Source organism: Cheilinus undulatus, linkage group 15 (genome assembly GCF_018320785.1).
Source record: "Cheilinus undulatus linkage group 15, ASM1832078v1, whole genome shotgun sequence".
NCBI lineage: Eukaryota > Metazoa > Chordata > Actinopteri > Labriformes > Labridae > Cheilinus > Cheilinus undulatus.
The window spans coordinates 25,796,436-25,808,519 of NC_054879.1; the positions used below are offsets into that span (position 1 = coordinate 25,796,436).

A 12,084-nucleotide genomic window follows, 5' to 3' on the forward strand; every position below is an offset into this window, starting at 1 on the left:
TGGGTGCTGAGCTGGTTAATTAATAGACTGGATCTGGACTTGAATTTTTGTGGGACTGTTTCATGATTTTCTTTTGGTTGCTGAGTTGTATTTAAGAAGCCTAAACACCACAGCGCCATGCGTTGCACATCCAAATAGTCATCTTCATTATTTTCTATGAACAAACCCACACCAGCTGTGGCACTGCTCTATTTCCGGCTAGGTCAGCGAGTGAACAGCTGTTTTGTACATCTCGGCTGTTGTAGTATCAGTTCTGTTTGACAACACATTAAAAAGAAATTTAGCGCCATCTTTTGTTTGGAGTGTAGAATAAGTGGGGCCTCATTGTTTTTTTACTAACTTCATGAGGGGGTTGAGGGTAGTCTGAGTGGGCTCTCGGCTTTGGAATCAAGCTGGTTGGGGGTTTGACAGTGAACACGCTGCTATAGGTGTGTGCTCAGAATGGCAATTCAGGCGAGTCATATGTGACAGTCTGGCATTGGTGTGATTTGGGGTTTTGGGTTATCTAGCTGCTCCTGAACGTTTTTTGGCTGGCAGGTTTTGAGCTGGTTTGTACGGAGGAGGATTAGGGCCACTTAAAAAAAAAATACAATTTTTGTTTTCTTACTTGTGAGAAAAAAGTCATAATTCTGATAAAAAAGTCAGAATTTTGTCTCCTGAAAAAAAAAAAATCTGAATTCTGAGATTAAAGTCATAATCCTGACTTTAGTCTTAGAATCTGGACTTTTTCTTCTTCTTCACAAGTAAAAATGAAAACAAACTGCATCTCAATTTTTTTTTTCAGTGGCCCTAATCTTCCTCTGTAGATTTGTATTGGGTGTTAGACTGATTATAGTTTCTTGTTAGACTTAATACTGTGCTGCATTTAACGGACTGCTTAAGCTAGTTTAATTTCTCCTAATTCTGTTTCATAAATGACCTCTAAAAACTTTTCAAGGGTCATTTCAATTAATGAATTATATTCATTAACACAGATGTGATATTGAATTATTGTCAGAGCCTCTTTGGAGCTTGAACTCCACAAGGACATAGCGTGATGTCTGTCCTGAGTGGCAGAAAGATATCCTCCCGTGGAGTCCAGACACTGGTGGTGGTGGTGATGATGGTTGAAGAAGTCATCTTAGTTCATCTTGTGATGGACTTGTAGACTTGGCGGTGATGGGAAGGTGGAGGGTCACTCGGAACCACGCCATGAATGAACTAGTGGAGGAGAAAGCCACGTTTAAAAGGGGCAGCAGTATATGATAGGCTAACAATGAGGGAGTGAAGCAGTGCTATTGGATAGGTGTGACCAGGTGGTGTGAACAGCTGATTATGATGTGACAGAGCGCATGAATGAGGAGTGCATGCAATAGTGCAGGCATGAACTATAGCGATGTGGAGAATATGGTCTTTTTGACTGAACTTACATTGAGCTTCATTCCATTGCTTTTGGACCTCACTGACTGCGACTAATTGGTCTAGTTTTTATTTTCAGGCCTATTAGTCTGCTTCTGAGCTTTGGTGTTGACTTGGCTGTTTTGGTGCTGATTTGTATTGGTCCATTGGCTATTTTTAATTTCCTATTGGACTCGTTTTGGTTGTCTGGGTTTAGGCTGGGTCTAATTGAGCAGTCAACTGGTCTTCATTGGGTGTTGGACTGGTTTTGAGCTTCTTTTTTGTTGCTGAGTTGCTTTGAATGACTCAGTGGTCTGGTTTATGGGTGGTTTTGTTTGGCTGCACTTGATTTCCTACAAGACTAAATTTAAATAGCTGATGGGCTGACTCTGGGCACGCTGCAGTTGGAAGGTTGAAAACAGCCGTTGGTTTAGTTTTCTTCTGGAATGGTTTTGATGAACCATTGTATTGCTTTGGGCTGGTTCTGATTGTTTTAGCTGGATTATGTCCGGTATTGATTGGCTATTGTTGTGGTTTTAGGCATGCTTTTAGCTGTTCTTTTTGTTTGGCCATGGTTTTGTTACAGACATGGCAACCCAAAGTGCAAACAAAGTTTTATTATTATAATGAACAATATTGGGCAGTAGCAACCAAATCATATTCCAAGCTCTTCAGCAAAGCTTTCTTACAAAGTTTTGAATAATTTCAAATTTAGAAACATATTATAGCAACTCTTTTTGATTCTGGACATGATTTGGGCTAAACTCAAAATAACTGTCTATTACAGTGTTCTGTTACGATGCCAGCTCCCCAAACACCAGCTGTTTGACAAATTGACAACATTTAGGCTTTAACATGCACTCTTATGAAGTTTTTTTAAAACTTCTAAATTTTAAACCCCATTTAGAAGCAAAAAACTGAAAATTAGTGTTTAAATCGCCAGTATTGACCATCCTTAGTTTGGTTTGGCATGGTGGGGTCATGCAATTTTTTTAAACCTGCTGACACTTTAAATAATATTGTACACAAACTCTTCAGTAAACCAAAGGCACTGGTCAAATTAGTTAAAGTCAATCCACCATACAACAGAGGGTTAACAATATATTCACTTTTATTATTAAATTATACATCTATACAATAGATCCTTAATAAAACTGCAGCTATACAAATCATTAAGAAGTAACCACATGATATTACCCTTAGCAAGATAACCAGGACGCTCTGAGAGGTATTCATTCACTGATCACATCTTCATATTACTAGGACATGCACCAATGTGGTCCACAGGATCAAGACCTCATCTTTTGACCATGCCACCCCGTGGTATCATTTCCGATTGTTCCATCTCTATTCATAGTAGCAGAGGGACCCCAGGACAGGTGGTAATGTTTTCAGTCTCTCCATTCTTTCGTCACATCTTCACAAATTTTCCATTGCTTTCCTTGTATTTTTGTACATACATTAATGATGCAGAGAGGACAAAATTTCATGACTTTTCTAACACATCAGTTCATGAGAGGACAATGGAGAAAAATAAACATGATGAAATCCTTCTTCAGCTCGGTCTTGGCTTTTCTTCTGGCGTTTTATGCCTCATTTTTTGCAAATAAAGCTTAAAGTACTCCTATTTCTGACGTTGACAGCAGGCTGAATTTAAAATCAAGGTGACATCACATTTCTCTTTGCCCAAAAAGTGGTAAAGATCTGAGATAAAAGAAACATTTCTGCATTTTCAAAGAGATACTGACTTTATTTGGATTTCCCCATGTTACAGGCTGCAGAACTTGTCTTTAGACATTTTTTCTCATTGTTGTGCATCTATCTAAAGATGAACCAGTGGAAGATGTCTGCAAAAGGTTTTCAGAATAAAATGTGTAAGAAAATGTATCCCTGTTATCCAAATAAGAAATTAAAAAAAACACAACATAGTGGATTTTGCAAAAATGCAAAATCTTGAAGCTTTGCTGATTAGCTCCACAAGTGTTATGTACGCAGGTATCACAGCCTCTCCATCTCCATCCACCGTCAAGCTAGCAATTGAAATAAAAGCGTTGTAATTCTTTAACAGTGGTAAAACTTGCTTCAGTACTGTGAAAATAGTAGAGTACGCTGGGACTGACACACTCAACCCTAGAGCTCACTTCAGCTGCTCAATTTAACTCGTTGGACACTGCTGCAAACATGACTCATGGTATAATGGTTAAACCAGTTTCCACTGGTGCTATCTGAACTCCACATTTCTGCTCATACAAAGCTGCTGCCTGTATTTCATCATATGTAGCAGTTTGCAAGATATAGTCAGTCATAAATGTTGGAAATGTTGGATATTTTTGACCGCAATGTGTTTAAAAAGATCACCTCTTACTATAGGTACGCTTTTATGCAGATGACTGTCTTGCTTTTGTTGAAGTCCTGCAATCTTTCTTTTATTTTCTCAAACTGCTACTTCCATTTTTCCAGTACACATGAAGTATTTTGGACTTTCTATAAACATGAGATTTTGCTTAAAATTTCCCCTCAGCAAAACCTAATATGTGTCTTGAAGGGTGCCAAATGCTTTCAGTGCAAAAAGAATAAAATTAGTAGAGTTAAAGGAGACTCAGTGAACACTCATTTTTCCAGTTGAATCTTATTCATTAGATTCTTTTACCTGCAGCATTCAGACAGAGAAAATCAGGTGCCACAACAAGTTGGACAGTATGGAGTGCAAACCGAAAATGACAATGCGTTATTTCTATTTTTTCTCCACAAAGAGGTCGCATCCTCTATCTTCCAAACATAAACACTGAATAAAAAAGTTAAACAGAAAGATTTGAGTGTTTTGAGTCAGGAGAAATGACATATAGGGCTGCATGACGAGCTGCCTTAGCTTTTCTGTTTTCGTTTGGTATTGTTTCCAACTTTGAATTCTCTCATGGTTTATTGTTAATGAGTATTTTTTTCTTACAACCACCTGCAAAACTTTATAAATGCAAGGAAAGCAGCTGCATATGGGCCAGTGGCAACTGATTAATAATAGGAAAAAAGGGAAAACTGATTTTTTTTTGTTGAAAAATATTGCTATTTTGAAAGCAGTACTGTAAATACTTCAGGTTTGTATTTTTAATGCCGTTTAGTATTTGTATGTTTTGAGTTGAGAAATACAAACTTTACAACATTATTTTCTGCATTTTCCATGGTGACCAAGCAAGTAACAACATTTTTGTATCATATCCTTGTTGTAATGTCAAATTGCAGTTTTCCAGTATAATTGTGCAGCACTAGTTCCATGATTGTGCTACATGATTGCTTGTGCATGTAAAAGCTATGAATGGAAGCTACTCTTCCAAGTGGGCGGCCTAGGGCTCCTTTCCAGTGTTTCCCACACAGAGATGACATGAGGTGGGCATCCACAGTGTGTTTACAGTCACCCAGGAATATGTGACAATCAGTATTTATTATATAGTCACCATACGAGGACAAGAGAAAGGATGTCCCTCTAGTAGAGTCCTTCACTGGGTCAGGTACCTATGGGTACCTGATGGGTGACCTGCAAAAATGTTCAGCTACAGATAGAAAATATAATTTCACAGACATAGGCATGGGTAAAAATGAACAAAATGTAGGTGGATGGCAGTGCTGTGTGTGAACACGCTCATATTTTTCAGTGAACTCTCAAAACATGAATGAATGTAGTTGAGTTTGAAGCTGCTGAACATCTGTTCATAAAATGAGAGATGCAGAAGATTTTCTGCACTGCAATCAGGTCTCTCTGCTGCGCTGTGTATGTATCCAATCATCAGTTCACTTAGACCTGATGTGACATGTTTTCACCCAATGCTTTTATTTTCAAGTTTTTCTGAAAGTTGTTCAGCTGTTGCAATAATTTGCAAAGTTGCTTGAGTTCTCTCGTTTCTACTTCATATAAATGATTTAGAAACATCAGGTTATGATAAACAGGCTTATGCACTCATGTGCAATCTCCATCTCATTCTCTGCATTCATCTCTACCAATTCTTTTCATGCAATGTTAAGTTTTGTGTCAGTGAAGCACCAGTTTTACGGTTAAATAGATCCTTTCATTAAAGCTAAATTCCCAAAACTTAAAAAATACAACTATTGGTATGTATAGTTATTTAATATTTAAGCATTAAGCTCATCAGTTATTAATGGTAGCCTAAACATTGTGTTTTTATCACTGGTCATGTCGGGTCGAGCCCTGCTATTCATAATTGCAGGTGGCTGGTCTTGGTTCTGAGTGGATGGGGGTTTGCAAGATTGGAAATGTGCAGGACTCTGCCCTCTAGTGCATGTGCTGTTTGGGGAGTGACATTTCGAGTTTAAAATTAAGCTTTTTCTGCCATTGTTAAAATATTTTTTTTCTGCAGCTGCTTGCTGCTTATATGATCCTGCACTCAAGGACGATAATTGCAGTACAGTACAACTGATAAAAAGCCTTCACAGAGACTGGTCAGCTGCTATGATTGCAGAATATAAAATGCATTCATACTCTAAAGGAGAGTGATGTTTTATACAATAACCTTCTGATAAATACTGACAAGGGAGCACACACAATGACTCAGTCTCCACTCTTCATCTTGATTTCCTTCTCCATCCACTGTCCTGTCTTCTTCAAATAAAGGCAAAAAAACCCCAAAATGCATCTTTAAAAAAGGGACATGCATGATTTATTAGGCTTGGGTTGGTGTTGAAATTAAACAAATGACCAAATTGTGAAGTTAAAAGCCAAATTGATTCAACTGACAAAAATGTGAGTGGACTGCAGCCCTAAAAATGCAAAAACGTCCTGGTACTTTTTAGGCTTGTTTTTCTGATTTCATGCACTGCAGCAGGAAAAACTGAAAGCATTAAAACTGAGAGGCATCTGTTACTTGTGGTCATTTGGCAGATGTTGAGCATGACGGGGAAATTTCTTTTTATTCCATGTAGTGTTGGTTACAGAACGGAATGACGATAAGCTCTTCTCTATGTTAATGCGACTGCTTTTGTGCAAATCACATGAATAACTTCTAAAATGCTAAAATAAAAACTTGTATGCAAATTAGGCACTCATACAGTATAGGCAGTATTGTCCCCATTTCTTCTTCTACAACATTCACCACCACCACTGGAAAAACAAAGACAGCAGCGAATGCGCGCATATCTTACAGGCCTGGCCTACATTTCCCGGACTTGCGAGTACAATTTAGTAGTGAGTCCCACTGAAATGTGGAAATTTTTCAGCATCTGAGGGTTTCAAACGTCATGTTTTCAAGTTGTGCGCATTCAGGATGGACAGCAGTCTGTGGATGTCCGTCTGTCTGTCCACCGTTCCCTCTTTTGCTTTTACACATTTTTGCAAAGACAGAAACCACAGCAGCTTGATTCTGACAGTTTCACCAACATCAAATACACTAACAGCTGCAAAGATCCAGCCACGCGCTTGTACTGGAGCATCACAGGAGTGGACGACAAGCTGCAGGTTTTTATCAGTGTTCCTGAGAAGCGTCCAGGGCACAGAAATGATTTTGTAGTGAGAAATCCCACAGCTGCACGTCCACCCGTTCGTCCTTTTATATGAGAGAGAGGTAAGTTTGTGGCTGTCAGGTCCACAGAGAGCACGCAGCAGTCAGATGTAGTACTCCTTCATGTTGTCTCTGACTGAGTTGTGGAGGTGCAGCTCTGTCCTGTAGTCCGTGTACATGGTGTGTCTGTTCTCCTCTTTGATGCCACTGCTGCCGCTCCGCTGGGCCCGCCGCTGCTGGTAGAGGAGGCGGCTTATCACAGCCAGAGCGCACACGGCGATGAAGACCACCGCTGTGACCACACCTGGAGACACAGCAGGGGAGAAACATCAGAGGGAAGCAGAAAAGAGAGCTGTCCACATCAGGCGTTTCATATTAACCTCTTATTTAAATCAGCTATGGTCCATTTTAGCTCTAACTACTTATTAGCACAAAACCCTACAGACCACTGTAAAAGGGTTTGGTGTGAGACATTCAAGAGAAACTCCTAGGTCAAATAGTTTTTGACATAAATATTCCACCTTGTCTGGTTACGGCTGTTGAATTGATTTTAAATGTTTTACAACAGGAGAACACACAAACTTAAAGGATAAAGTCAGTTATTACCTCTGCCAAGGAGGTTATGTGATCAGGTGGGTTTGTTCGTTTGTTAGTTTAGTTTGTTAGTTTGTTAGCAATATAACTCAAAAAGTTGTGGACAGAGTTTGATGAAATTTTCTGGAAATGTTAGAAATGGCATAAGGAAGAACTGAACAGATTTTGGGACTGATCCGGATCACCATCTGGGTCCAGGAATTTTTTAAGGATTCAGTACTATTGGGAGATAGGGCTAATGGCAGAGGTCTGCCCTCTCCGAGTGCTTTTCTAGTTTTAAATGTGAAATTGCTAGATATGCACTTTTATTTTCTCCAACATTCTGACATGCCTCTAAGAGGCTCATGTTCTCTAACTCAGCAGTTTGGGGAAATTTTGAGGATGACAAAAGCAGAGGAAAATGAAAACTATGCACTAATCAATTATCAAAAGGAGGAACGAAGAACATCTTATAAAAAAAAAAAAAACTGAAAATAATTTTAAGAACAGTAATGGTATTCTTAAGTACTCGTGTTTGTACTTGGTATCAGTGATTACCTAAATGTAAGTTCTTGTACTTGTACTGGCTTTGTGCATTCCAACCATAGACTGTAGAAAGAATTGGACAAACCCCGTGTGATGTCAGTCGTCTGCTTACAATAGGCGGACTCAAACAACTCTTGAAGCCAATCCGTGGAGGCTTCCATATTGAAATTGCGGTCTCAACCGAACTTTGGATCTACCTAATGGCCCGCCCACTAAGTGTGACTTCCTGTCAGCCTGCTAGCTAGCATTCCGGTTGACAGAAATGGAGCCTCTGCCTGCCGAGCTATCTGTCAATCAAATGAGATGCACCAATCAGCTTTCATCCTAAATATAATCCAAACTAGCGTGGTACAAAAAAATTCACCCCCTGTACAGTGGGAGCACAATAAGACACTAGCTAATGAGACACGTGTGATGTTTTGAACCAGGGTGTAAACCAGTTTATTTCTAGTGTCAAAACCGGCTGTTTAACATGTGTCCAGATGGGACTTCCGATGTTCCTGCAACCAGCCTCAAGTGGACACTCGCGTTATAGCAATTTTTTGCACTTCCGCATTGGCTTCATTTTTCAGGACCGGAGGTTGCCGCTTGATTCCAACCCATTATTTTAAATTTTTGGATAAAAAATAACAGCCCAGACTTCATCAATTTTGCACAATTTGCACCCATTTTGCCTGTTTTTACCCATTGCAGTTTACACCATCATCGCCACATTTTAACACCTTTCAGCACTTTTCCCACCATTTTTTTATTTAAATGCAGCTCTGCCACTTTTTATTCCCATTTCACCGCCTTTCTTTCATTTTTAAGCCAATTTTATCTTTTTTAAACTCTTATCAAAACTATTTCTGCCCCTTTTAGCCACTTCAGACCAACTCTTGCAAATTTGTGCCTATTATTGCCTCTGCTGACCCATTATTGCGACTATTGATCACTTTTTACCACTTTTTACACCATTTTTTGCCAATTTTAACCCCATTTCACAATTTTTAATGTCTATTTTTTCAACCTCTACTTTTAACACTTTTCTGCCACTTCCCACAAATCTTTTAGTGCCATTTCACCACCTTCTCTGACCATTACTCTCACCTTAAAGCACTTTATTTTCACTGTCAACCTATTTTATCACATTTATATCTGTGTATGCAACTTTAACCCAATATGCTCCTTTTAAAATCCCAATTTATGACCTTCCTGCCAATTTTTGCCATTTTAACTGATTTAAATTCTCTTTCAAGAAAAAGGATTTACATTTTAGTGAGGCTATGTACTACATCTCAAATAAATGATAATAAAAAAAATGTTGCTTTGATAAGGGTGTTTATTATTCAGGTTCTGAAATACAGTCCCTGAAGCAAGTTTCACCTAGACAGAGGACATTTTGTGGACTTTTCCAGCTTTATAAGTCATACAAAAAGTCTCACACGGTCATGGTTAGTTCCCAACAAGAAGTTAAAAACCTGTGTCTTTTTGGCCATTTTTTAAGGAATCTTTCTTGCTTTTACTTAGTATTTTTTTGACGTATGTTATATGCCTAATTTTTTCTAATCTTACTGTCAAGTTCTGATGCCTAATTTCCAAAAATTATGCATTTAGTTTGATTCACCACTGTGGACCCCTGTACACGTATGTATTTTTTCTTCCTCATAATTGATAAACCTGGCATTTTGTTAAAAAATATTTAATTCTACACTAAGCCATCAATAGCAGGACTGCCTTCAATTGTCCCAGCCAGCTGTCAGTGTTAAATGGCTCAAGGTGTCACTATAGTGTATCATATATTTTGTTCAGAATACTAACACAAAATGTTCCTCTATAGTTATCTTTCTATAAATGGATTCACTCAGGCAGGGCCGTTTCTGGGCATAGGCGATAGAGGCGGTTGCCCAGGGTGCCATGGTGAGGGGGGCGCCATCATGTGCCCTGAACATTTTGAATAGGTCCACTCAGGTATCCAACCTGCATGCTGCTCTTTAAATAGAGTTGTGCTGAAACAGCACTGCCTAGCTCAGATGCCTTATTATAAAGCCATATAAATAAAGTTTTTGTTTATGCATTCACATTGTAGTTAACTATATAATACTATGAATGTTATCACGGTTTCCTTAATTATTTTTTTACTCGCCATTTCTGTATTAAATTGGAGATGATTACCCCACACATCTAAGTGATTCAGCATTTGCTGTAAAAAGCCAATGCAGTGACAGACACGGGATAATTTGATGCATAGAAGTTTCAATAAATGATGTTTTTAACAGGCCAATATGCAGGATTTACTACAGACAAAACCATCATATATTCACAATGAACATTCAAAGAAAAAGAAGGAGGCAGACGTTATACAACATCACATGAAAGTATTGATTATTCTGCATAATCCAGACCAGAAATGAACTCTGCTTTGATGAGAGTTGGTTACTGTGGGACTGCATCATTTATGATTCATCAATGATGAAAATGTTATTCTGATGTTCATGCAAACAAGATGCACATTCAGTATTTATGCAGTTCATTGTTTGATATGTCTGATTAAATTTTTAATCCTCCTAATGAATTAGTACACGGTTTTATTTGGCAATCCATACAAACATATGCACATGGCAAACACTGGGCAGATAGACACTTTAGTTGTCATTTTGTCATTTTTAATGCCAATTAATCTGTTTTTAAAGGCTTTATTCTATATTTCTAACTTTTTTTATGGTGTGCCTTCATGGCTAGATCTCACCTGAAAAAAACTTTATTTAGAGAGACTGATTGAGCATCAGAAGAGCTGAAAAAGCCCCAAAAACTTCAAAAAGCTTTAAACATGAGAAACTAAAAGGAGTACTTGTTAAAATCTAATTAAAACTCACACGAGTGTCCAAGTCTACAATGAGGTCCATGTTGCTAAGTAAAATGGAAATGTTAAAGCCAGTATTGATAACAACAACTTAGATAGTCAGACAAATAAAAGGAGTATTGAAGCTTCAATGAAAATCCTTTTTTCTCTAGAGATTAATTAAAAATTTTGCACTAATTCAACTATGCAAAGATGATTCTGCTTTCTCTAAATTAAAAAAAAAGGGTATGAACTACAAAAACTGGCTAAGCACCCCCTTTCTCTTGCATCTGAGGTATGTATTTTTGCAGTGTCTGAATGGATTGTTTTAAATTCTGGTGGACCTGGAGGAGCACTAGAGTGCTGCAGGGATGACAAATTCAGAGGTTATCATTGTGTGCATTCCATCAATCAAAGCTTTTGGGTTTTTTTTCCATGAATTTAACTGCAAAAGTATAATCTCTGTGGTTAAAACATTTGACAATTAAATATATATATATTTTTTCAATAAATTAAAATCAACACTACTTTTATAATTTTGTATCTTAAATGCAATCAGTGAAAGTATAAATGCTGATGTCTTGACATAAAGGAACCACACCATTGTCAACAGATTTTAACACTCCCACTATGCTACTGCTAAGATTTTCCTATTGGTGCAACCAAATTTGCAAAGTTAAGGAGTATTAATAATTTCAATACAAAACACAGAAGATGAAAGTTCAACTAGGAGATGAGTTCACATCTTTGTCGTGCTGACGTTTACTGTCCTTTATTAACAATGCAGCCCTTGTTAGCCACTTATAAGCAGCCACCCTTTGTAGGACAACTGTGGCACTTTTAGATATATTAAAAAAAAATGCTTTCTCATGATTTATTGTCATGACTGTGGGAAGCCAAAAGGGTGAACTTATTTAACCCTCTAAAACATTTTAAAATAACAACTTAAAAAAAAAAAAAAAATGTTGAATATTAATATTTTTATATTCTTATATTTAAACATTTTTAGCATGTTATCCCTTTAAAGTTAGTTTGGTTAAATGATGTCACCGTTTTATATAAAAACACACTAAAGTGAGTTAATTTCTACACATTAAATGACAGGTGGCTGGGGGATATTTTGAATCACAGTATTGTAATTGTCAAAGATTGGGAACAAAATAGATTTTTAAAGCATTATAAGCAGCTTGTTAATTAATTCATTCATTTTTTTAAATTTCTACTTAAGTTTAAGACAATTAATCTCTTGTACCATTGTGAAAT

General features: G+C 37.6%; 1 protein-coding gene across 1 annotated transcript in view; it reads right to left on the reverse strand.

The window, feature by feature from the left end:
• Positions 1-3,106: 3,106 nt before the first annotated feature.
• The window catches only part of cntnap5a (contactin associated protein family member 5a), a 253,581-nt gene continuing 244,603 nt past the window's right edge, over positions 3,107-12,084 (reverse strand). The window contains exon 24 of the mRNA XM_041807623.1: positions 3,107-7,185. Coding sequence (XP_041663557.1) covers positions 6,986-7,185 — 200 coding nt within the window. The 3' untranslated portion in view covers positions 3,107-6,985. The remainder of the gene's footprint in view (positions 7,186-12,084) is intronic.